The sequence below is a fragment of the Lontra canadensis genome, unplaced genomic scaffold (assembly GCF_010015895.1).
Source record: "Lontra canadensis isolate GAN:19392208 unplaced genomic scaffold, GSC_riverotter_1.0 scaffold21, whole genome shotgun sequence".
In the NCBI taxonomy this organism is placed as follows: Eukaryota; Metazoa; Chordata; class Mammalia; order Carnivora; family Mustelidae; genus Lontra; species Lontra canadensis.
In genome coordinates, this window is record NW_022631015.1 from 14,595,115 (window position 1) to 14,620,429 (window position 25,315).

The following is a 25,315-nucleotide window of genomic DNA, read 5'->3' on the forward strand; positions in this document are numbered from 1 at the left end:
CCCTGGGTGTGGGGTCCTGTGGTCTGTTTTCGGGGACAAACGCTCCAGCGGGTTCTGACAGCCCTGGTTTGGGTCCCGACGGGAAACTTGTGGTTTTGTTTTTGTTTTGCTCCATGTGGGCGAAGTGTGTTTCTTGGGCTGGGACTGGGCCCAGGGCAGAGGTCCCTGGGACTCAGGCCACGTCCGGGGGTACCTGGCTCCTCTGGCAGGGTAGCTGCGGGGCCGGTGGGAGCCGCACCTCTCAGCCTGGCAGGACTTACCTAGTGTGTGACTACGGCTGGTTGGTCTGCTTCCCCTTGGAGGCACAGCCCCTCCTCGTGGGGGTTATTGGTATGAGAGGAGATGGCCGTGGTGGTTCTGTCTCCTGGGTATTGGGTAATTTTTAGTCGGCCTTTTGGAGGTGGTGGTACCTGTGGTACATTGGAGTCTGTGTGTGGAACTCCTGTTGTTGATGAGAACTTGAAGCCCAAGATGGAAATGAATATCAGAGGCCACCGGCAGGCAGAGCCAGGACAGGATGTCCACCCCAAACTGCGTCCCCCACAGCAGCTCCGGGCTGGGCCCGTCCTCATCCTTCAGAAGGGATGCATTTCCGGTGTCCACCCGTCCCTCTCCGGTTTTGCTTTATATAAACAAGGGTGATTTTTACGGGTCCCAAGATTACCGCTGCATCCAGGCTGCGCACAGAGGCTGCTGGCTCCCGCGGTTCCCATAGAACTGAATATGGAGCTTGTTGGGGGTCAGAACCCAGGACTGTCCGTGCAGGAGAGGGCAGGCAGGCGTCCTCTGCTTGGCTGGAGAGATGGGGCACATTCCTGGTCCACGGGGCCCTGTCTGCACGACCACGGCCTGCCTGTGACCCTCATGGGAGCCAGGCCACATGAGTGCGCTGGTTCTTTTCTCTGTATGGTATTTTGGTTTCCTTCCTTTTTTTTAGCACCTAGATTTAAAAATTCTGTGGGCAGAGCATGCTGTTCTGTGGAGCACACAGAATGGCAGGCACGTCTTTTCTTGGAACAGGGTGTTTGTGTGTATGTGTGTGTGTGTGAGAGAGAGAGAACACATGTGTCCCTAAAAGGGGACAGCAACTTGCTGCTGTCCATGTCCTTAACCTGTGACAGGTGATGGCTGGCAAGTAGACAGGTCGTCATCGTGAAATGTGGGTTTTCTGGAAGAGCACTTAGTGGGATTGTTAAATCCCCCAGGAAGCCATGCTGCGGGCGTGCGGGTGGGCACTGTGTTTTTGTGTGGGAGGATGGGCACGTTGGTCTAAAGACCTCGAAAGCATGAGGCCATCAGCCTCACGTTCCTGGCCGTGTCCATGGTGTGCCTTCGTCGAGAGCCCCGGGCTGCCTCTGCGGCCGGCTCTGTTGGGTTCCCCACAGGGAGAGGTCGCCCTCTCGGAAGGTACTAATTCACCTTCTCCTGTTCCTCACTCTGCTTCTCCTGCTGCCTCCAGGTTTCGAAGGTAAATGGAGTCACTCGAATGTCATCTCTGGGTACAAGTGCAACCAGTGCCAAAAAGATGCGCGAAGTCAGACCTTCACCGTCCAAAACTGTGAAGTACACTGCAACGGTGACGAAGGGGACTGTCACATACACCAAAGCCAAGAGAGAACTGGTCAAGGAAACCAAACCCAATCACCACAAGCCCAGTTCCGCTGTCAACCACACAATCTCAGGGAAAACTGAAAGTAGCAATGCAAAAACCCGCAAACAGGTGCTATCCCTCGGGGGGGCGTCCAAGTCCACCGGGCACGCCGTCAATGGCCTCAAGGTCAGTGGCAGGTTGAACCCAAAGTCATGCACTAAGGAGGTGGGGGGGCGGCAGCTGAGGGAGGGGCTGCGGAACTCCAAGAGGAGACTGGAGGAGGCACAGCAGGCCGAGAAGCCGCAGTCCCCACCCAAGAAGATGAAAGGGACGGCGGACGCTGCCGAAGCCCCCGGCAGAAAGGCGGCGGCGGCCCCCGCGGCGCCAGCCCCCGCGGAGAAGGTTCTGCTGCACGGGCATGTGAAGAAGGAGGTGCCCGAGCGGAGTCTGGAAAGGAACCGGCCGAAGCGGGCCACGGCCGGCAAGAGCGCGCCAGGCAGACAAGCACACGGCAAGATGGACGGCGCCTCCTGTGAAAATCGTTCTACCTCGCAAACGGAGCCCTTGCACAAGCCGCACGAGGCGGCAGCCAAGCCCGACAAGGGGGGTGGCCGGGCCGGCTGGGCGGCCATGGACGAGATCCCCGTGCTCAGGCCGTCTGCCAAGGAGTTCCACGACCCGCTCGTCTACATCGAGTCGGTCCGCGCTCAGGTGGAGAAGTACGGCATGTGCAGGGTGATCCCCCCTCCGGACTGGCGGCCCGAGTGCAAGCTCAACGACGAGATGCGGTTTGTGACGCAGATTCAGCACATCCACAAGCTGGGCCGGCGCTGGGGCCCCAACGTGCAGCGGCTGGCCTGCATCAAGAAGCACCTCAGATCTCAGGGCATCACCATGGACGAGCTCCCGCTCATAGGTGAGCCCCCGGGGCTGGGACGGGCGGGGGGGGGAGCTCGCCCTGGGGGCCCCAGTGCTGCGGGCAGGGGCCTCCCCCTCCACACGGGAAGTTGGGTGGTGGAGCTCAGCCCTGGGCAGCGTGGTTCCTCCGGAGCCCGGCTGGCCTTGGCCTGTGCTAGCTGGCGTCTGCCCCGTGTCCTCACGTGGGCTTCGCTCGTAGGCTTATCCTTGGCTTCACTGCTCAGGTCATCGGTGAGTTGGGTGTTCTCCCTGGGGGGTGGGGGTCCACATCCAAGATACTTCATTTTACCCTCTTCCCCTCTTCCAAGGTCCTGTTTCCAAATACAGTCCCCTCCTGGGGTGCCGGGAGGTAGGGCTTGAATGCCCGAAGGTGTGGGTGACACAGGCCAGCCCACTTTCTCTCTGTGTCCTCCTGGGTTTTCCTTGCCTGTCACTTTCTCTGGTGACCAGCGGGACCCTTTCAGAGACCACAGCTCAGGGGATGGTTTAAGTTTCTCTTGAGAGTGGGGACCACTGCAGAGCTCATCTCAGGGACCCCCCTGTGTGAGTGAGCGTCCCGGCAGATGTGCAGGCCCTGGCCGCAGGCAGAGCCCCTGTACAGGCCCTCCTAGGCTCCCGTGTCGTCCCCCGCCCCTGCTGCTGTTTGCTTCTCGAGGATTCAGTCGCTCTGTCTGGGATGAGCTGGGTCTGCTGAGTGGGGGCTCCCTCTGGAGATAGCCAGGTAGGGTCCCGCACAACCTCTGTTTCAGCTCCAGGCTTGTGAAACAGGGCGCGTTGCTGCCTCCATTTTGGAGGTCCCGAGTTTGTAGAGGCAGCGAGAAGAGCCAGTTCCAGCCATCCACGTGTCAGGAGTTGGCAGGAAGCTCGGGCTCCCTGCGAGTTGGGGTCTGATTACTGTCTCAGCAGGTGTCTGAGCAGAAATCACTTAATTTGGAGAAATCCTTGGTTTGGGGTCTGTGCTCAGGGATGGCACGCTGTCAGCGGACGGCTCAGGCTGTGGGAGGAGGCTGAGCAGGTGTGAGCCTTTGGTGTGGGCTGTGCCCTGGGCGTGCTCAGAGGAACCCCCCCCGCCCCGGGCTGTGGTAAGAGTCCCCCATTCACCGTGTTGAGGACTGAGGGACAGGTGATGTCACCATGATGGCCGGTAACCTCAGAGTAGATTTCTCTTAAGCCCGATTCCTTCCCGTAGCCAAAGGCCAAGCAGATGTGTCCCCGTGGTGTGTGCGTTTGCACGCTTTGCTACTGCCCGCAAGTGTGGAGCCTTGTCAGCGTCTGTGGAAGGGGTGCCAGGCCAGCCTGTCATTGTAGAGTCCTTGGGGCCCTGGGTCTGAGCTTGGGCTCCCCACAGAGCAAGGGACTCCATGGTGTGCAGCAACTTTGCGGAATCTGTTCCTCCTGCATCAGCCCCTTGGGGAGCAGGGGGTGCGGGAGCCACTTGGCACAGGATGGTCTGGTGGCCCTGCGAATGGGCCAGTCAGAACAGGCGAGGAGTCCACGAAATGATGCCTTTCCATGTGGTGTGCGCATGTTCAGGTGCTCAGGGGTTCTAGTGATCTCCAAAGGGAAATAGAGAAGTTATAGGGTGCCTCCTTTCTGATCTGTGATGTGAGTCTCTGTGGCCGGCTGCAGTGGCTCCTTCCCTCTCCTTCCCTGCTGCGAGTCCGCGGGGTGCTGCTGGCCGCCGCTCTGCCCAGTTTGAGCTGGACACCTAGAGCAGGGAGGGGAGCTCGGCCTTTGGCGGCTCCTGGCCACGGGCAGGGCAAGCTTTCTCTGTGTCCAGCCTCTCACCAGGCAGAGCTCCTTGGCATCCAGGCTGCTGCGCTCCCATCTCCTGGTCTTCTGTAGGGTTGGGAGACCTGTTCCCCCAGGGGCCCCGCGATGCCTGGCCCGCCCTGCACTGGGCTGCTGTTCTATAAGAGTTCGGGCTTTTTTCACTTTGGGTAGAAATCTGTGCCTCCCTTTCAATGACCTCAGACTCAAGTTTTACTTTTCTCACCTAGCATTTTGTTAGGTATTCTAATAGGTAGGGGGCTGCTTATTCTGGAAGATTTCGTTTCTCCTCTTTTGTCTGGTGGGAGGTTGCTTTCCTAGGCCCTGTGTAGACGGTTCCTCTGTGAACACTCAAGTGTATTTGGTTTGGACGTGCGTCTGTACGGTTCTGTGATTTCATCCAGGGGGTAGTGGACGCTAGCTTTTGAAATGGGCGGTCTCTCGGAGCACGGGGTGACAAGAGTGGGGGGACAGACAGACAGCTCTGTGCCCTCTCAGGTACTGCCTCTGGCCCTGGAAATCCACTAGGATTGAAAACCAGTTAGTGTGTGTGCGCGCGTGCGAGCAAAGGGATGGGGACAGACAGTGCCTGCTACACGTGTTTGCTTTCTGACCTCACAGCTGGTGTGGGTGACATTGGGACGCAGGTGCCTCGAGGTGTCACAGCCTAGGCCCTGCCCTTGGGTGACGAGGCCCTGCTCCGAAACTGGCTGCCCCTGCCTCCTGGGGTGTGTGTGGAGGGGGGGCGTGCAGCGTACGTGCTGCCCCTGCTGAGGGGGGCCCTGGGAACCTCCTCCCCACAGATCCTCAGGGCCCGCTCTCCTCTCCTTCCGTTCAGGCCTCTGCTTACACATCAGCCCCCTGGGGACACCTTGCCCGAGTGTCCCACCTGAGCCTGCAGACCCCGCAGTGCCGCAGCCCCTCTGCCAGCAGTGTGACCTCCACTGTTCTTGTCCATCCCCGTAGACTCGGCTCCCTGAGGGCCAGGGATTCCGTGCACTCCTCTGACCCCGGTGCCTAGCGGCGTCTGTGGCACGTAGTGGGCGTCCCCGGACTTACCAGGTAGAAGGAGAAGGGCTGGTGCTCGTGCTTTTCCCTGACGGTCCCTGTGATTTGTCCCCTCACTATCCCAGGAGGCTGCGAGCTCGACCTGGCCTGCTTTTTCCGGCTGATTAACGAGATGGGCGGCATGCAGCAAGTGACTGACCTCAAAAAATGGAACAAACTAGCAGACATGCTGCGTATCCCCAAAACTGCCCAGGACCGGCTGGCCAAGCTCCAGGAGGCCTACTGCCAGTACCTGCTCTCCTATGACTCCCTGTCCCCTGAGGAGCACAGGCGACTGGAGAAGGAGGTGCTGATGGAGAAGGAGATCCTGGAGAAGCGGAAGGGGCCCCTCGAGGGCCACACGGAGCACGACTACAACAAGTTCCACCCCCTGCCCCGCTTCGAGCCCAAGAACGGGCTCATCAACGGCATGGCCCACAGGAACGGCTTCCGCAGCAAGCTCAAAGAGGTGGGCCAGGCCCAGCTCAAGACGGGCCGGCGGCGACTCTTTGCTCAGGAAAAGGAAGTGGCGCGAGAGGAGGAGGAGGACAAGGGCGTCCTAAGTGACTTCCACAAGTGCATATACAAGGTGGGCCTGCGGCTGGGCTGGCGGGGCGGGGTGCGGGGCTCTGGTTGCTGCCTGTAGCTGAGAGCAGCGTGCACCGACTGTGGGGGTGCTGGGGGCGGGCAGGATGCAGGCCCGAGGTGTCTGGCCACGGCTCGGCTTCCCACCAGCCGTGACCACAGATGAGCCACTTGCCGGATCCCAGCCTCTCATTTCCTTTGCACGAGATGACGTGTGTGTGCCTGGGTGCTGGGGTCTCGGTAGCTTGGGGGCGGACGCCCACGGGCATGACCTGCCCCTTCTGAGCACCCAGCCTGGCCTGGTGTGGGAGCTGTCCAGGGGGGCCAGACCCTCCAGGCTGGGAGCACTTGCTTCCTTTGCGTCCTTGCCTGCATTCTGAGCAGCTCGCCAGTTCTTGGCTCTGCCTGGTCCTTCCTGATGAAGCAATGAGGACAGACCTCCCCGCTGAATCTCGGCGTGGGGATGGCAGGTCCCTGGCAGACAGGGGCTCCCAGATCACAGTGCAGCGTGTGCTGTCCTGAGAGGCCCCCTCCTCCCAGAGGCTGGCAGAGTCCCTCTGACCCTCCCCATGGCCGCCTGCCTGCCAGGGTGAGCGGGACACCTGGTCCAGCTGTGACACCTTCACCAGAGGTCTCCGCTGAATTGCCCCAGTGACCCCAGCATGGACTTCCTGGGAGGGAAGGGTCCTTAGAGAAGACCCTTGCCCAGTGAGCCACCAGCCCCGAGCCTGGCAGCCACGTACAGAGTGTGGTTTTCTGCCGAGCTGACAGACCTGCCTTGGGTTAGCCTCGTCACTCTCCTGTCACTGCTCAGGTCCTTGTCATGGCCTGCAAGTGGGCCCTGGCATGTCCCTCCCTGGGGGTGGCATTGAGGGGGGCTTCCAGTGCCCGGTTCCCACATGGGAAGGCTGACTCACCTGTGGGTTCAGAGTGCATGGAAGGTCATGGCTCTGGCTGCCTTCGGCCATTTCTTCCTCAGCTTTAGTTCTCTGCTCCTCTGGAGGGACAGACCGTGCTGGCCTCCACCGAACTTCTCCGGCTAGACCCAGCAGGACTCCGTCTCCTTTGCTCTGGTTCCGAGTTGCCAGTCCCTGGTGCTTCCCCTCAGGGACCCTGGGGGTGGGGAGTGGCCGCCAGCAGCCTCTTTGACACTTAAATATTTCATGATGAGGGAGAAGAAGGCGCTGGAACAAACTCAGGAGCACTTTCTGGATGTTTCCTGGCTGTGTGCATGAGAAGCTCTTCTCATTTAATGTGGCAAAGTCCAGGGACGGAATGGCCAGTCTGAGAAATGAAGTTTTTTATTTGTTATTTTTTATTTAAGAAGGACAGTTAGGTGAGAATGAGGCGAATCTGATATTTTTTTTTGGAAACGTGCCTCGTCATTGATAATATTGGGGTTCATCACCAACATCCGGTGGTGGCCTGGCTGTGGTGACGTCACTGGCAGCCATGGGCGCGCCCCCATGAGCTGGGGAAGGGAGCCCCTGGTTCTGGAGCCCCTTCAGGCCCTGTGGGTGTTGACCTTGGTGCAGGCGCCATCGCGAACACAGGACTCTGCTTTTTAGTTGATGTAAAATCACGCCCCACTTGGTAGTTAGGATCTTACCCTGTTGGGAACAGCGTGTTTGGAGGAGTTGGGGATTGTAGGGAAGGATTTTCTTTCGGCAGAGCCCCGATGCTGGAAAGCAAAAGCCAGATACCAGAACTTCAGCCCTGACGGCTTTGCTTGTCCCTCCGAAGGCAGGAAGGATCTGCCACCCGTTCTAAACCTGTCACTCTGTATGGGGTGCTCCCATGCCCGCCCATGCCGGGAGCCTTCCCTGACCACCTCAGGTAGAAGCCGCCCTCTCCTGCCATTCCGTCGGTTGCCTTCCGGCCCCCTGACTCCTCACGGCCCTCACCAGCCTCCCCAGAGCTGTGCCCCACAGGCTGGAGCTGCTCTGTCTCTGGCCCCCAGAACCAGGCCTGGTATACAGTCGGTGCTCCAAAGAGCACCCCTGCGGTCACGCGGCAAGCAGAGCACAACTCGCACAGGGTGGGCCTCTGTGAGATGACGCCTCCCCTCTGCGGTCAGCGGGCGCGGGTCTGGGGTGGGACTTGCAGACTGAGACGGCAGCTAGCACGTCCTCGTGCCCGTTGCTGGGTGGAGGGCAGGGGGCCGGGTGTCCGGCGGCCCTGGCTGCTTTTCCACGCGGTGGCCTCTGTGGCAGAGAACCACCAGAGTGACTCTGCCGTCTCGCCTCCCTGACGGGGGTTGGGGAATGCCCCACAGTTCTCCCAGGCCAAGCCTGTCTGGATGCCGCCCGTCTCCCCTCTTCCCCCTCAGGTGGGGTAAACTGAGGTCTTCTGGCCCCTTCCCATGTCGTACCCGCTTCCCCATAAAGTGAACTGTGCTCCCGTGCGTCACGTGGGCGCCTGTCTGAGGCCGCCTCGTGCTCAGCCCCCGTTTCTGCTGGCTCAGGGGTCTGCCCGCTGCCGGCGTGGTGAGGGCGCCAGGTTCTCCATCCCCTTTGGTCACCACAGGTTTTTCTGCCCTCTCTGCTCACATCAGCTTGGGATGGAGAGCGGCCCGTGGACACGGGGAGGCCCTGGGATGCGGTGTGGCCTTGTTCAGGGTGGGGGTTCGGCCAAGTTTCTTTTTTCTTTTTCTTGTTTTTTAAAATATTTTATGTATTTATTTGACAGAGGGAGATCACAAGTAGGCAGAGGCGGGGGGAAGCAGGCTCCCCGCTGAGAAGAGAGCCTAATGCAGGGCTCGATCCCAGAACCCTGAGATCATGACCTGATTAGCTAAGTTTCTTATGTTTTACTCTCGTTTTTGTTTTCTTTTCAGGGAAGGTCCGTTTCTTTAACGACTTTTTATCGAACAGCAAGAAATATCATGAACATGTGCTTCAGCAAGGAGCCCGCCCCTGCTGAAATCGAGGTGAGTTGGTTGGGGGGGGGCACACCTGGACCCCAGGCCTCCTGCTGCCTGACGGACGGTGGGGCCCCAAGGGCTGTCATCAGGGTCTGCTGCTGGGGCCAGGCAAGTCTCTCCCCTCGCTCTGAGACCAAGGACGTGTAGGGAAGGGGGCACACCTGCCGGGCTTCTCCCTGACTCAGCCCTGCCTGGGGCCATGAGATTCCCAGTCGGGGTGAGCTCCAGGCGCATCCCGTCCCCATCTCGGTGGCCGCTCCTCACCCCGTCCTCTGTGTGTCTGTTATGCAAGAGAATGTTTGGAATCCCTGGAAACCACAGTTGTGCGTTTCTCCTCTATTTTTTGTCTAATGGGATTGGCAGATTGCCATTTTTGTGCTTCTGCCAACTCCAGTCTTTGAGTTCGTGTGAGGTTGGAAAGACAGGGAGCACTTCTGTGCCCAGACCAATTAGGGGGAGTTTCTGGGTGAGCCGCCACGGCAGGACAGGGACCGGATCTGTTTGTTTACGTCCCCCAGCTGGGGCCCCGCTGCTCCGTGCGCACAGCCGGCTGCCGGTGGAGGCGGGCCCTGCCTAGCCATCGGGCCTGTCAGGGGAGGACGCCAGGCATCTGTGGCTGGGCCCGGGCTGCCGCGGGTGGACGGGGTTCAGACTGTGTCTTCCTCTGTCATCGAGCCCAGTCTGGGTATGCCTTTGCTGGCCACGAGGGGTCCCGCTTCCTGAACTGGGGCTGGAGGACAGTCCCTGGAGGGGCCAGGTTGGAGCAGGACGGCCAGTCCCCATGCTGTGGCTGTGTGGGGGCTGCTGCCCCACTGCTTGGGCTTCCCAGTTAGGGGAACTCGGTGTCGTCCTTCCCTTAGGTGTTAGGTCCCTGTCACTGGGCACCGGCTGCCCCAGCTCTGTACCGTGGGTGATGGCTTTGAATGCCACACTGTGGGTTGACCCCCTGCCCGTCCCTCAGCTCTGGCCCCATCGAAGCCACCTCCTATCACCCATGACGTCCACTGGGCCCTGATTCTGGGACACGTGGGGCTGTGTCACTGCTGCTTCTGGAGCACTCGTGGCATCTTTGGGAGAGATGTGCAAAGACTGGGGTTGGGAGCCTCTGGGGTGAATGGTTGAGCTGGAGAGAGAGGCCTCTGCTGTCCGGCATAGGTCCCCGTGGGAGCCTGCGAGGGTGCAGGGTTTGGTACTGCATGTGGCACGAAGGGCACACAGCTCCTTCCGGTCTCCTGCTCAGGATTATTCCTTCTCTCTGAACATCCCGCGTGGTCTTCTGCGTTCAGCACTTAACATGGTATCTCAGCGGGAGGGGAAGGTCCGCGAAAATCCAGACCTCCGGCCTGAGTCTGTGTGGCTTCTGGATCCTACAGAGAGGGCCGGGCCTTCTTGGCTGGTGGTCGTCAACTCAGTGGCGGGTCCCCTTCCTCCCACAGGGCAGCAGGGCCCATCCCTCACACAGGCTGCGGCTTCAGTCCTCTCCTTCAAGGAGATACGCTTAAGGAACGCAGACACTTAAGTGTGGGATTTATTCTGGGGCCCTTGGGCCTCTGCAGCTGGTCCCCTCTTTGGAGATGTTAGATGGCATCGTAGTGCCGGTAGCACTTGCCTGAGCTGAACTGTATTCTGTGTTGCCCTGTGCTTACTGGCTCCGCTTCCTCCTCTAAATGGGGTTCCAGCTACGCCGGGAAGGTGATGCTCTGCTTCTGGAATGAGAATTGAAAACAAAATGCCAAAATGCTTCTGAGTTGGGGAGTTGCCTAAGGGACGCTGAGCACCACTGACGTGTTAGCAAAACTTGTTCCTGACCCCCCTGCCCCGCACCCCTGGCTGGCTGGATGGGGCTCGTTACCGTCACCTGGTAGGTGCTTAAAGCTGGCGGTGTGACGTCCCCGGCACCCGCCCTGAGCTCATTGGCCTGGTTTGAACCGGGCTGGATGTCCTCTCCCCTGCTGGTGATGCTACCTGCAGCCGCTGATGGCCCCGCAGAGGGGTCAGGGGCCCCGGTGATGGGGAGTGAGGGGGGTGAGGTGTGCGTCTGTCGGGATGCCGAGGCTGGAGACCGTGTTGGTCAGTCTGAGGGTGACGGGACGTCTTCTCTTCCTGCCTGCCATTGCTTTCCCCCAGCTCTCCTATAAGTGACTTCTTGAGTTGTGTTAAAATGCATACAAACACCATTTTTACCATGTCTGAGCATGCAGTCGAGTGACTTTGAGTGCGTTCCTGTTGTTACGTGACGCTCACCACCACCTATCTCCAGAATTTCTCGTCTCCCCAAACTGAATCTCCTTCCCCATTGAACACTGAGCTCCTGGCCCCTGGTCCCCGGCCACCTGCATGTTTTCCCTCCGACTCGGACGCTGTCACGTGCCTCCCCGTACATGGGATCCCATAGCATTTGTCCTTTTGCCATTGGCTCATTTTCCTCGGCACAAGGCCTTGAAGGTCAGCGGTGGCTGTAGCCTGCGTGAGAACGTCCTTCACCTTGAAGGCCGTGCACCCCAGCTGCTTCCACATTTTGCTTTTGGGAACCCAGCATACTAACGTCTGCTCGAGCCCCTCCTTTGTCCTGTGGGACGGGCCCCAGCGGGGATCTGACCCTTGCTGTCCTCCTCTGAGCTCTGCGGGTGGCTCTCGGCGCCAGTCTTGTGGCTGGCCCCTCTGTGGCACGTGGGCATCCCTGTGGCGTGTGCACAGCGGGGCTGCTCACCGGGCCTCTCCTCTCCCCGCAGCAAGAGTACTGGAGGTTAGTGGAAGAGAAGGACTGCCACGTGGCCGTGCACTGCGGCAAGGTGGACACCAACACACATGGCAGCGGGTTCCCGGTGGGGAAGTCAGAACCGTTTTCAAGGTAACGGGGGACACTGTGGTCTGCATTTTGGGGACCAGACCGTGTTCTTCCCTGCCCACCCGTGACGGCCCCCTGTTTTTCCTCACAGGCATGGATGGAACCTCACCGTCCTCCCCAATAACACAGGGTCCATCCTGCGTCACCTCGGTGCTGTGCCTGGTAAGCCTGACGTGGCTGCTGTCTTTGTTGTTCTTAAGAGAGCGAGCAGTGTGGGGGGCATGGGGAGAGGGAGAGAGAAACCCGAGTGGACTCTGAGCCTAGCACAGAGCCTGACATGGGGTTTGATCCCACGACCCTGAGAAATGACCTGACCTGAAACTAAGAGTCAGACACTTAACCGACTGCTCCCCTCAGGCGCCCTGATGTCACCACTGTCTCTAGGGTCCTCAGGCCTTGGCCTCCGGCAGTGTGCAGAGCAGGTGCCCCACGTGACCAGACGGGAACGGTTACACATGTGCAGAGCATGTGTATTAGAAACATTGGTCTTTGGAAAAGGGAGGAAAAGGACCACTGGAGTCAGTAAAAATGTGGAAAGGTGAACCAAATGATAGAACCTGGAAGCTGGGCAGACTTAGTGGCCAGCTTTTCATCTTGAAATTGGTATTTTCAAAGCTAACGTCCTGACGCTGTAGGGCCCATGCGGGCTCCTAAGTGATTGATGTGGATAGTAGGACAGCAGGTGTCCTGGGGGTTGTGGTCACTAAGGGCTGGGGCCCCTGGAAAAGGTGGCCTGGGGCCCTCCCACACTGGTTGGGGGCAGGTGGGTACTGGTGGTAGAGGTCTCAGTGAGCCGTCCAGCTTGGCATGTCTACTGTCCCTCTGTCCTGAGGTTCAGGTGGCTGCGGTGTGTGGCTGCTGGTTATCTGAAAACAGTCATCACGGTCCTGCTCCTTGGGGCTTCTTGGTTCCCGATTTAACTCACAGATTTTATTTATTTATTTAAGATTTTATTTATTTGAGAGAGAGAGAAATAGCCCGAGCTGGGGGAGGAGCAGAGGGAGAGGAGGACTCCCTTCTGAGCCACCCAGGCACCCCTGTTACTACTGTTTTGTGACTGTGTCTGCTTTTTTGGCTTCCTCTCTGTATAGCAAGCAGGAAGGTTCAAGTTCCTTCTCACTGGCGTTTTCGGATTTTGAATCCTTTCTCTTTGTTTTTTTCTCCCCGTTTGGGAAGAAGACGGTGATTTCTCATTGCCCTGACTCAGAGACGCTGGTGCTGTCCCCCGTAATGCCTTTTTTTCCTCCGCAGGAGTGACAATTCCCTGGCTAAACATTGGCATGGTCTTTTCTACCTCATGCTGGTCTCGAGACCAAAACCACCTTCCCTATATTGACTACTTACACACTGGTGCTGACTGCATTTGGTGAGTATGCCCACTGCTGGGACACTTGGGGGAGGACGAAGATTCTGGAACATTCCTGACATCCCCTCTTGGCAGGCAGCCGGTAGCCCCGGGGAGCTTATCTGCATGGGGGTTGGTTCACTGCTCCCAGTCTGCCGTGGGATCGGAAGCCCTCGGGGTGCGAGGTCTCAGGAGGTTTGAAGCGTTCCGCTCACAAGCCGGGCAGAGCATCTCCTCGGGTGCTTGTGGGCCGTTTCTGTCCCTTCCAACTGCTGTCCGCTGTCTGCTTACCCTTGTGTTTTCTTCGAGGACGGTATTTGGTGGTGGTGGTTTCTAGGACTTGGTGTCATGTTAGGGGTGAGAGCAGTTAGGGGAGCCCCAGAAAGGGGACCGCTCATAGCTTGGTCCCCAGCCTTTCCCCGCCCGGTGTGAACTGGTTCCTCTGGGCCTCATGTAAGGCTATTTTCAGTGTCTCCACGGCCGCCGTGCCGCAGAGAGTGGGTTCGCCTCATCCTGCTGTGGGAGAGCATGGTGTTCTCCTGCCTCTGCCAGGGGGCCCACCTGTGACCCTTGCCTGGCCTGCGGCTGGCTCCCCGGCACTTCCTTCACGGTGCCAGATGGGAAATGACTGCAGGCCTTCGGCTGTCCTGACAGGCCGGCAACAGCACATCCACCACCGCCCCCCCACAAACTGCGTTTATTGTTCTAGTGGGGTGACGAGGCGCTCACTATTAACGTCTTACAGCTCGCGTCCTCCCTCTGGGGAGCCTGGAACCGCAGCAGCCTCGTGTGACGGCTCCTGCACTCGGGCCGCGTGCCCACGAGTGTGCGTTACGTTGAGGGATGCTGGGAGGGAGGGACATCCATGGGGAGACGGTGAGTGGCTGCCGGGCCGGCGAGGCCGTGTGGCCTGGAAGACTGGGAGCGCGTGCGTGCAGGCCGCGGCTGGCCTGCCGTTCCCACTGACCAGCTTCTGGGGCCGCGTCAGGCCTGGCGTGCACGGGGCTCCACCCAGGCCTGCGGCCTGACCATGAGGGAGAGGTGGGGAGGTGTCAGACTGTGGGCCTCTCTAACCCTGGAAACCCCACTGGTGCGTAATACGAGGAGGCCGGGACGTGATTGGAGAACTTCATGGTGTGCGTTTTTTCTGAAAGCGTGTGATTTAGGTTAGAAACCCTGGGTTTAAGGCACAAATCAGGAACGTAGACTGGTATTGAAATAACCTAAGCATTTGTCGAGAACATGAACGTGGGGTTGGCTGTCCCTGTACTGAACCAGGATCTGGCCTCCAAGTGGAGGATTTCCCCGCAGAAACCAGTGCTGAGGGCTGGCGGGGGGCCTGGGGGAAGGGCCAGGTTTGGAGCGGATTGTGCGTTGGGGGGTGCGGGGGCCGTGATTGCTGACGTTTACCCTGCTTTGATTTTTACTGGAGGTCAAGGTTTTCGTTGGCCTGTGGCCTGGTCAGACTGCTCTGGGGGTGTGTTCTCGGTGGGCCCTCTTGGGACGCTGGTGACAGCTCCCTCGCTCCCCCGCCATGCAGTAAGGTTCCAGATTCTCTGGTCGGTTAAGCTCGGCCTCCGTCTGCAGCCTCCTCTCCACCTCGCCATCCCAGCCAGCTCCTCAGCTGCAGCCAGAAGAGTCTGCACTGTCCCCGCCCTTGGCCTTGACCCGGCCAGGTCGCCCACCCACCGGCAAGGCTTGCCTGATGCGGCCCTCATGCTGTTGCTCCCCTGGGCACCGAGCTGGCCGGGCCACGTCCCGGGCTTGCTGGGCACTGGTACACGGTGCCCTCTGTGGGGCCGGGCCTTTGTCCCTGGTTTCAGGACATCACGCTGCTGTGGGGTCCCTTGCAGCGTTAGCCACAAGGCGGGACACACAGACGGGCTAGACTCCTTTCCTCAGTGGGTTTGGAGAATGGTGGGGTTTGGCCACTGCAGCCCTCCTCGGCCTGGGGGCCAGCCCCCTTGTCCCACGGTGGCTTCTGCAGGTTTAGAGCATACACCAGAGGCCAGTGGGGTCTGCATGTGTGTCTGGATCTGATTTATAAGGCGCTTTAAACATCTGGTTTAGGCTTGAAGGGTTTTTGGCTCATCTGTAGGTCAGCTGTGCATAAGAGGAGCGGCTGCCGTTTGGCCACGCTGGGCAGAAGCTGCCGTGTGGCCCTGGGAAGTGGGGTGCCGGTCCCCGGAGAACACCCCTCTTCCCACACCCTGAGGCCTGTGTTTGCTCTGTTGCCTGAGGGGGTGGTGCACGGTGGGGCCCACACGTGCTCCCCAGGCAGAGGGTCCTTGTCAAGGCTCTGCTCTGCCCGTGTCTCCAAACACCGCAGGTATTGCATTCCTGCTGAGGAGGAGAACAAGCTCGAGGATGTGGTCCACACCCTGCTGCAGGCCAACGGTACCCCAGGGCTGCAGATGCTGGAAAGCAACGTCATGGTAGGCGCCTCCCTCCGCCAACGTTTGGGCGCGGTGGGGATTTGGGGTTGCTGGATAGAGTCACTGTCTTTGCTGACCTGCCCCTCGAGGCAAAGACGACATTGAGGTATCAACCTCCCGGGGATTTGCCCAAGCCCGAGTGCCCTCTTCTGTGAAGCCCAAACTAGGGAAGTGTTTTCCTCAGATGGGACGGAATTCCAGGCTGACATTCACGGTGGCCGGGGACTCTGTTTCAGGGCCTGCTCATGCTGCAAGCAGAGAACGGGGTGTTCAGGGAGGCAGGGCCCCGGGGTTGGTGTTGGGCAGTCTGGTGGTGCCTACCTGCGGGTCACCGGGGTGACTGGGCTGCTGGTCAGGAGGCTTCTGACCCTTTGTCAGTAATTCCTGGGAATCCCTTCAGCCTTGAGCTGTGTTCTGACACCTGAACTCAGGCTGTCTCTGTCCTCTGCTAATCTCTGCCTCTGTGCGCTCACGGCCAGGCCCACCTCACCCTGGGGGCAGCCCAGAGAAGGGGAGCAGCAGCCCTTCTAGGGGTGCTGGGCCCAAGGCCCCCAGCCTGTACCATCGTGCCCACCAGGCTCCAGAGGCCATGCAGTCGCCCCCTGGTGGTGTAAATGTCTCCTTTTCCCACCAGGCAGAGCCACACGGGACAGGGCTGTGTACTCACGGTGGCTGCACCCCTGCATGAACATGTTGTCATTGTCCGGCCAGTACCCATTTAGAACTTTGTTCTTCTTTGAGGAATTATGTGTGTTTCCTAAAGGGAAAGCAGACCTTTAATATGAAACATAATCTGTCTCCTGGCACACGGGCCCCTTAAGTCCTCATTCCCCGCCTGGAGAGCAGGTGTGCGTGTTCACACCTGCTGGGGGAGAGGCTGTGTCCCAGGGCTGTCACATGGGGGCTCCACGCGCAGTGGGTCCTGGTGGGGTGGCAGCAGCCCAGGAGGGCACCTCAGCCCCACCTGTCTCCCTAGATCTCCCCGGAGGTGCTGTGCAAAGAGGGGATCAAGGTGCACAGGACCGTGCAGCAGAGTGGCCAGTTCGTCGTCTGCTTCCCGGGCTCCTTTGTGTCCAAAGTGTGCTGCGGCTACAGCGTCTCTGAGACCGTGCACTTTGCCACCACCCAGTGGACAAGTATGGGCTTCGAGACGGCCAAGGTGAGGCTGGGCGAGCCCCCTGCGCGCCCCGCTGTGTTGGTCCACGTGGAACGTGCGTGAGTGCACAGCAGTGCATGCGTCCCTGCCTGCACGTCTGCTCTGAAGGCGGGTGGAATTGCGGAGTATCCCTCTGAGGCCTTTCACCAGCAGCTGAGGGGCTGCCCTTGGAAAGGGCAGTGTGTGGTGAAAGATGTTGAGTTCTGTTATTGACGCACACACAGTATTGGGAAGACGGCACAGGCGGCGTGAAGGTAAATCACAAAGTGGGTAGAAAGTCTGAGCTGTGGCCCCTGCCTTGCGGCCGGTGGCCGGAGCAAGGACGTTTCCTGCCCTCTGCTGCTGCTGTTCTGGGCAGGCGGCAGGACTGTTGCAGGATTTCCAGTGACTTTGGGAATTCCGAGTTTGAGCCTTCCCACAGCCTGCTGCCCCAACCGTGCAGATGCGGGCGGCCCGGACAGCTGCCTGGTCCTGCCCGCTCCCCTGACAGGCTGTGTGGCCTCTTGCAGGAAATGAAGCGTCGCCATATAGCTAAGCCATTCTCCATGGAGAAGTTACTCTACCAGATTGCACAAGCGGAAGCGAAAAAGGAAAACGGCCCCACTCTCAGTACCATCTCCGCCCTTCTGGATGAGCTCAGGTAAGCCGGGGTCTGGCTTCCGGGAGCCCCGGGCCCGGCCCCCTCTGCGGCTGGGGGCTGCTACGCGCCCGGCCGCCGGGCGGAGGCTTTGGGTGCAGGGTGGGTTCTCTCTGCTCTAACGCCCCGAGGCGTGATGTTTGGGGTGGGCATGGGCGGGCGCGTCGTGAGGGGAGCATTGTCCCCTGGGGGTAGGTGTGGGGGCGGGCCCTGCCCGGTGTCCCCGCGCACGTGCGGCCGTCGCCTCCAGCGCACTGCCCTCTCCTGGCTGCTGTCTACAGGCCGCAAGCAGCCCTGGCAGAGGCCTGCGGCGCGTGGGGGTGCGGGGGCTGCGGCGTGGGCCCGGCGGCGCGCTGACGGCGCGGCCCCGCTCTGTGCGCGCAGGGATACGGAGCTGCGGCAGCGGCGGCAGCTGTTCGAGGCCGGCCTCCACTCGTCCGCCCGCTACGGCAGCCACGACGGCAACGGCGCCATGGCGGATGGCAAGAAAAAGCCTCGAAAGTGGCTGCAGTTGGAGACGTCGGAGAGGAGGTGTCAGGTCTGCCAGCACCTGTGCTACCTGTCCATGGTGAGCTGGGGGGGGCGCCTGGCGTGGGTGCGGGGGGCTCAGGCCTGCGGGTATCTGCAGTGGCCGCGTGTCGGGGGCCCGGTCCTCGCCCTGCTCCCTCTGCCCCTGCTGCTGCCCCATGGGGGCCGCAGGGCCCGTCTGTCCTCGGCTCCGGCCTTGCGGGCTGCAGCCCGAGGGCTCCGGACTCCGTCTGTGGTGAAAACGTGGTTCTGAGGAGCGCAGCTCTGCTCGTGTTCCGCGGCCCCCCCCCATCCCCGCCAGTCTCCCCTGGGTGGCCGCCCGCACGCACGGCGGCCCGGTTTCCTGTCCCTGCTGGTGGGGCCGCTGCCTCCCAAGAGCGCGGCGTAGATGGGAAGTGCCCCTCCCCTTGCCGTGGCCGCCGGTGTGTCCCCCAGCCCTAGCGCCCACGGCTGCCCTGCAGGGAAGGGGCCCCTCCCGGCTGCCCCTCGTGGAGTGTGAAAGTGGACAGAAGGGGGCGCTGTGACAAACACCACACGGGGGGCGTGGACCCTGGCTCCCTGTGTCTCTACACACCCTCCCCCCGTGTGCCCCACCGCTAACAACTTCTCACGAGGAGGCCGGTCATTGGACGAGGCCCCCGCTGGGACCTCTGCTTATCTGGGTTGCCTCTTCAGAGGCGCCCCATAAAGTACGGGGGTCAGGACTGGAGCCTTTGGACATGGGGCATCCCTGAGTCCATGGCATCCATATAGCCCATCTCACCTGTAGGTGGCTCCCAACTTAAGAAGGTTGGAGTTTGGATTTTTCTGCTTTACGATGGTCCGAAAGTGGTACACATTGAGTAAAAACCGGACTCACATTTTTATTTCTAAGCCCCTGTCCCCCCTGCCCCCTGCTGTGTGCCGACAGCCACTCTGTGTTCCGGTCCAGCACACTCTTTGAGAAACGTGAGATAGCCAGCACTTCGTTACCAGATGGGCTTTGTGCAGGAGGATGCCCGTGTGAGCACATGCAGGGTAGGCCCGGCTGAGGGGTGATGTCAGGGAGGTCAGCAGCATTACACATTTTTACGCATGTTTAGCTTGAGGGTATTTTGAACTCGGGGGGTTTATTAGGATGTGACCCTCTGTAAGTCAAGGAAGATCTGTATTTTCTTCTGCCTGGTGTGTTTTTTCCAAGGTATTTCTAGGAGAAAATTTAGGGCTACGCTCTCTTAGAGAAAGTCAGAAGCATTTCCTCTGATCTTAAAACTGTTTTGTGAGCATCACTTGTGAAAGCCACAGAGCCATGTGTGTGTCCTCTCCGCTTGGCTGGAGCCGCTCCCAGGGGAGCGAGTCCCTTATTTCCCACGAGTCCGAATGGCGCTATCTGTCCCCATCCCTTTGCACGCACGCGCATGTCTCTGCTTGGCTGGTTCCCGTCCGTGTGTGCTTGGGCCGTCCTGCAGACGGGCGGGCCAGGCCCTGAGAGTTGTCACCAGGTGTGTCCTAGCAGCCCCGGTGTTTTGTTTTGTTTTTTTAAAATTTTATTTATTTGACAGAGATCACAAGTAGGCAGAGAGGCAGGCAGAGAGAGAGAGAGAGGAAGGGAAGCAGGCTCCCTGCCGAGCAGAGAGCCCAATGCAGGGCTCGATCCCAGGACCCTGAGATCATGACCTGAGCCGAAGGCAGAGGTTTTAACCCACTGAGCCACCCAGGCACCCCAACAGCCCCGGTGTTTTAAGAAAGCAGAGAGTCTCCTTAATTTGTACCTAAAAAATGAGGCTTTATTTTATAATTTTCATTGCTTGGATTAGTCATAAGCTTTGTGTTTTTGTTTATCATTTCCTGTTTTTGTCTATTTCTGTGCTTGGCCTGAGTGTCTTTAAAAGGTGAGGGGTGGGGCGCCTGAATGGCTCAATGGGTTTAAGCTTCTGCCTTCAGCTCAGGTCATGATCCCAGAGTCCTGGGATCAAGCCCCTCATCAGGCTCTCTGCTCAGCGGGGAGCCTGCTTCCTCCTCTCTCTCTGACTCTCTGCCTGCTTGTGATCTCTGTCAAATAAATAAATAAAATTAAAAAAAGGTGAGGGATTCCTTCCTCTAAGTGTTAGTCTCCCTCACTTTGGCTTGCTTTACAAGCTGGCTCTTTGCCCTGCATCTTTGTGAAAAGGGGTCAGCCTCTTGCATCTCCTGTATTAAGGCAGCATTTCCCCTTTTTTCACTCAGGAGAGCAGGACTGGGGGTCAGGGAGAGGGGCGAGGACCCCGACCCTGACACCAACCGGGTGTCCCTCTGGGGTCCGGATCCCCTGTGCTGGGGGTCCACAGGCCTGTGTGCCCCGGGCACGCGCTTTGAAGCTCCTGGAGGCTCTTGTGCACGCTGGCGGGAGGGGCCCCTTTGGGTGGTTGGAGTTTCGGGGGGCAGCCTCTGGGTAACCAGCGGAAGTGATGGGGCTATGGAAGAGCAGCGTGAGGACATCTGGGGGGTGTCCCTCACACTTGCTCCGGCCCTAGTCTGCCACCTCGCGTCCCGCTGTGGTTCGTGCACACGAGGTCTCAAACGATCGGAACTTGAGCGCTTAGAAACAGGCCTCACATTCTCCTCCTGCCTCCTCTGGCTTGTGGGCGGTGGAAAGCCGGAGGGGACACGAGGCCTCCACATCCGTGGGTGCAGCTCAGAGAGTCACGTGCTCGCTCCCCAGCTGCAAGTGCTGCTGCGGGTGCCTGGTTTGGGTTTTTCATCGTTTCCCAACATTTTCAAGTCCCAGGCACCCCCCCCCCCGACTCCAGCCTGGGCGACAGGCCGGGGACAGGCCCCCCTGCTCTGTCGGGTGGCAGTGCCTCCAGGGCCTGTCCCCAGTAGAGCCCCGCCCCTCAGGACCCGCGCTCTTCCCGCAGGTCGTGCAGGAGAACGAGAACGTGGTGTTCTGCCTGGAGTGCGCTCTGCGCCACGTGGAGAAGCAGAAGTCCTGCCGAGGGCTGAAGCTCATGTACCGCTACGATGAGGTCAGTGCGTGCTGGGGCGGCCCGCGGTGGATGGCAACTGTCTGGCTCTCCTGGGGTGCTAGGCACTCGCCGCACAGCCCGGCTTGGGGATGGAAAGTAGCGTAGGTCCAGCTTGTCTCCAGCCTAACGTGGAGAATCCCAGGGACTAAAATCAGATTTCTTTACTTTTACGAACCTCATTCCATTCCGGTTTTCCTGTTCCCAGTAACGGTAGTTCTGCAGCCACAAGCCCGGTGCTCACTGCCCCGCGTGGGGGCTGGGCTCAGGAAATGAGGGGCAGTGCCATCCCCAGCAGCTGGGGCTGGGGTGCAGATCCGGGGGGGCTGGTGGTGGCGCTGGCATTCTGGGAACTCCCGAGTCCACAGAGCCAAGTCTTCCTGGTTTTTGTTTTCTTGAAGTCCCATTCTGGGGTGCAGGGGCCAGGCCCAGAGCAGCCTTCCTCTCAGACACAGGAGGGAATTAGCCCTTCCCTTGGCCCAGCTAGATGCAGTCCTGTCCTTCCGCTGGCTCAGTGCCCCTTCCCCACAGTGTGCGGTCCCCGGGGCAGGGCAGGGGTGCTCTGCATCCCCCAGAGACTCCCCCTGCACCTGTTTCCTCGCATGGGAGTGAACACGTGCCGGCCAGCCCTGAGCCAGGGCCAGGCGGGTGGCGCAGGGACACTGGGGGTGCTCCGGGGCGGCTGCCTTCCATGGCTCTAGGAGGCACCGCAGACCATGCTGGTGGCATCTTCCATCCCACCTCCAGGTGAGAACTGGGGCACCTCCCAGCAGGGCCGGGCAGCAGGCCATGGCACACGAGCCCCAGGACCAGCTCTAGGAGCTGGGATCCAGCTTTGTCCTCACCAGGGGCCCTCCGCAGAACCACGGAGCTTTTTTCTTTAGGCAACCAACTCCACAAGTCCTGTTCCACCTTCCAGATGAATCCCAGGTCCAGTTGGCTCTTGTCGCTTCTGTGCTTCTGTCCTTGTTCAAGGATCTGTGCTTTTGTGTCCCCTGTGGTCCTGCTCCGGGTTCTGTGACCGCTGCCCCTCTTTAGGGACGGACACCATCCGAAGCCCCAGCTCTGTGGGTCGGTTGTGTCCACAGCGTGTCAGGCCCGCCACAGAGAGCAGTGTCTCCCGGGGGAGCGGGCCGCCCCATCCTGGTTTTGTCCCCACACAGGTGGCAGGCCTGTGCCTAGTGTCTCACCTGGCAGCCTCGGGCTGTCCTTCCACCCGGCAGCCTCCTGCCCCTCAGAGAGCACAGCTCCCATTGTGACAGACGCAGAGTCTCTTTCAGATGGCAGTGGTGCTGTGTCCCCTGTCCCGAGCAGCACATGCCCTTCTGCCAGGCCCTCGCACTGTGTCCAGAGAGGGGTCCTCCTCCCCCAGACCCCTCCCCTGGAGGGCTCCATCTGCCCGCGAGCCCCTGGCGGCTGCTCTGGCGGAGGGGCCTTCTGGCAGCTCACGTCTGAGCCCCAGGCGGGACTCCTCAGGGCTCAGGCTGTGGGTCAGAGGGGAGAGCCTTTGGGTAAGGGGGGCTGAAAAGCTGAAAACAGATGTGGGTCTTGTTTTTCAAGTGGGAGATCCGGTGAAGGCAGCGGGTACTTGGCTGTCCCTGCTGCGCTTCGGCGGCGAGTGCCGGGCTCCGTTCCCGGGCCAGCAGCGGGCTGGTGTGCAGAGCGCGGCCGCCGGCACTAGGGGGCGTCCCTGTCACCGGCCTGTGTGTAGCGAGGTGTTGTGTGTGCCCAGAATACTGGACTGAGAGTCACGGGTCGGGTCCGTCTGAAGCTTCATCGTCGGTTTTGATGAGGGAGCACGGTTATTTGAAGCCGCCTCCTTTGTCGGTGGCCTCGGTAAATGAAAATCTGAATTTTTCTTCTCAGGATTTCCTGTTCCTTCTCAGGTTGGAGAGAGAGAGTGTGTGTGTGTGTTTTTACCTGGGGAGTTGCTCACTCTGGGTTGTTTCAGAAATGGCTTGTGAGGTCAACTGCTGGTCCCAAGGCTGTGTCCAGGCTGCCAGAGGGGGGCCGCCAGGCTTTCCTGGCAGTGGTGTGCCGGTGCACAGGCCGAGGCAGAGAGGGCGCTGCCCCATCCCTGCTGCCCAGGAGGCTTCGGCCGCTTGGAACCAGGTTTTAAAAAAGTTCCTCTATTTACCCTCGATTAGGTGCCGTAAGTGCTTTAAAGAATGGGCGGAGATGGCACTTTCATTAAGTGGGCGGCGTTGCTCCTTCCACGGTGCCATTCCCTTTCTTTCCAGACGGTTTTCACTTCACCTGTAACACCTTCCACCCCTGTGATGAGAGCCTGCCTCCTGGAGGGCCAGCCTCGGACTCGCTGCCCCCCGGGCCTTTTGCATAAAGGAAGGGCCTCTCTCGTCCGTGGGTCCATATGGTTCCCTCCTTCCTTGGTCCAGAGCAGGTCCTTTTGACACGAAGGTCAGGCCACATGCCGTTTTCATATCTTGGCCCACAGTCTCTCGTAAAACTGGATGGGTGAGAGTCGTGTGGATGTCACCCACGCGTTCCTGATGTCAGCGGCTGAGTGAACGGGCTCCCCCTCGCCGAGGAGGGGGTACTGGGCACATTTACAAGCAGACAAGTGCACGTGTCTGCACGCCCTGGTGAGGGGAGGCTCGCGTGTCATGGCTGGAGCGCAACAGTTTTGGGCACTTGTCACCGCGTGGGCAGCAAGTAGAACCCCAGCCCCGGTTCTTCCCCCACAAATGCCCGGTGCAGGCAGAGCTGGGCTCAGACAGCGCCCTGCTGTCTGGGCAGCTCTCGCAGCCATACCTCGGCCGCTTGTCGACCCCATTGCAAGGCAGCTGTCCCCGTCCTGGCGGTGGACAGGGAAGCCTTCCACTTCAGCTGCCACGGAGGGGCCTCACTCTCCCGGAGCCTTGTTCTCAGGCCACGGCTGCCCAGAAGGGCTCTGCCGTCCCGCGTGATGGGGACTCTGTGCTAAGCGTCCCTGGGTGGCTCTGGGCCAGTGCTCTTCTGGTTTCTTAACGGTCTCTCCCTTTCGACCCGAAACAGGAACAGATCATCAGTCTGGTCAATCAGATCTGTGGCAAAGTGTCTGGTAAGAACGGCAGCATTGAGAACTGTCTGAGTAAACCTACACCAAAAAGAGGGCCCCGCAAGAGAGCGACCGTGGACGTGCCGCCATCCCGGCTTTCATCCTCCAGTTCATCCAAAAGTGCTTCGAGCTCGTCGTGAAGATGCCAACACCCGTGTCGACTGATCTATATTTTTTTGTAATTATTATATTCTAGTTTGGAGTACTTGCTGTAGGATACAAGCTGTCTTTGCACTAGCTCTAAAGAAGATTTTCTTCTGGTTTTAGAGAACTAATTTTGTTTTAGCATTAAACTGTTGAACTTTTTTTTGTACTTAGAATATACCTAGATACTGCAGTTAGATTTTTGAAACTGCCGTATACCCGCTGTTTTAAAAACCCTTGAGGGGCTGTATTAATTTGTATCGCCCCTGTGGCTGAAAAAGCCGTTTCGTTTTTTGTTTTGGTTTTTGGTTTTGTTTTGTTTTCTTCGGTAACTTGGGGAAAAAAGGCTTTTTAACCCATTTTGAAGAGGGTGAAGTTTGGAGAACAAATTTTAAAACCATCAGTCATGTGAGCAGATTTTTCTAGAGAGGAAAAGGGATAGGAGACACACACACACACACACACACACACACAAACACAAAACTTGAAAAGAAATGGCTTTACTTTGGCTGTCTTTTCTTCTGTCATGTGCAAAACGAGTTTGTAATTTTTAAAACCGGAGAACCCCCATTTTGTGTCTTTGGGCGGTCATGGCAGCTGAAGGCGGACGTAGTTTCCTAACCCGAGGCAAAACATGGAAGAGGAGCGCCGAGGTTCTCTTTACCAGCACATCACTATGCATCTGTTTTTGGAAAAGAGGAGAGCGAGAGAAGACGACTGCCTGCCTGCCTTGGAGGGGTCACGTGAGGGACACCTGTGCCTGATTTCATTAGGAAATCCATTCTGTTATTTTTTGGTGCTGTTGGCTACTTTATCAAAAACCCTTCAATAGCATCCTTAAGAAAAAAAAAAAAAAAAACGTGATCGAAGCCGTAAGTGCTTCTTGGTCCTAGATGTGCAATCTCTCTAACATTCCGTCTCCATCTCACCTGCGTGTTCCCACCTTCACACGTCAGCATTAATCTTTCCTTCAGTTCGTTTCGTTGACGGTCACACTTAGAGCCACTAGGAGGTCTGCAGTTCTGTTTGAATGTGAAAATGCATTTGCGCTCACCTTGTCTATTTTTTCTCTCCATGTTGTAACAAAAAGAAGAAAGAAAAAAAAAAGAATCCCATCCCTTTTGTACATACGCCTGTAAATTGTTTTAAATACTTGAGCCTTTTTCTCGGTGGGGGGTGGGGAGGGCGCGAAGACAAGATGAAGAAAAGCCTTACGTTTCCGTTTCTTCATCGGGTGGATTGGATGCTTACAGGGTTTTTCTTGTAACATTTATAAGTGCTGCTTACATCACTGAACAACAACAACAAAATAATAATGGAGTAGCTGTTGCCCTTCTCCGGTTGTGTGT

At 58.9% G+C, this 25,315-nt stretch overlaps 1 protein-coding gene across 5 annotated transcripts in view; it reads left to right on the forward strand.

The window, feature by feature from the left end:
• Positions 1-25,062, forward strand: part of JARID2 (jumonji and AT-rich interaction domain containing 2) — a 254,541-nt gene extending 229,479 nt beyond the window's left edge. For 4 of the 5 annotated variants that reach the window (XM_032861598.1, XM_032861602.1, XM_032861603.1 and 1 more), the window contains 12 exons: positions 1,460-2,507; positions 5,413-5,915; positions 8,748-8,840; positions 11,567-11,685; positions 11,774-11,844; positions 12,934-13,048; positions 15,357-15,462; positions 16,439-16,621; positions 17,128-17,258; positions 17,640-17,823; positions 20,660-20,767; positions 23,780-25,062. In XM_032861598.1, the coding sequence (XP_032717489.1) occupies positions 1,460-2,507; positions 5,413-5,915; positions 8,748-8,840; positions 11,567-11,685; positions 11,774-11,844; positions 12,934-13,048; positions 15,357-15,462; positions 16,439-16,621; positions 17,128-17,258; positions 17,640-17,823; positions 20,660-20,767; positions 23,780-23,962 (2,844 nt within the window). In that variant the 3' untranslated portion in view covers positions 23,963-25,062. The remainder of the gene's footprint in view (positions 1-1,459; positions 2,508-5,412; positions 5,916-8,747; positions 8,841-11,566; positions 11,686-11,773; positions 11,845-12,933; positions 13,049-15,356; positions 15,463-16,438; positions 16,622-17,127; positions 17,259-17,639; positions 17,824-20,659; positions 20,768-23,779) is intronic. The other variant, XM_032861601.1, reaches the window with a different exon arrangement.
• Positions 25,063-25,315: the final 253 nt, after the last annotated feature.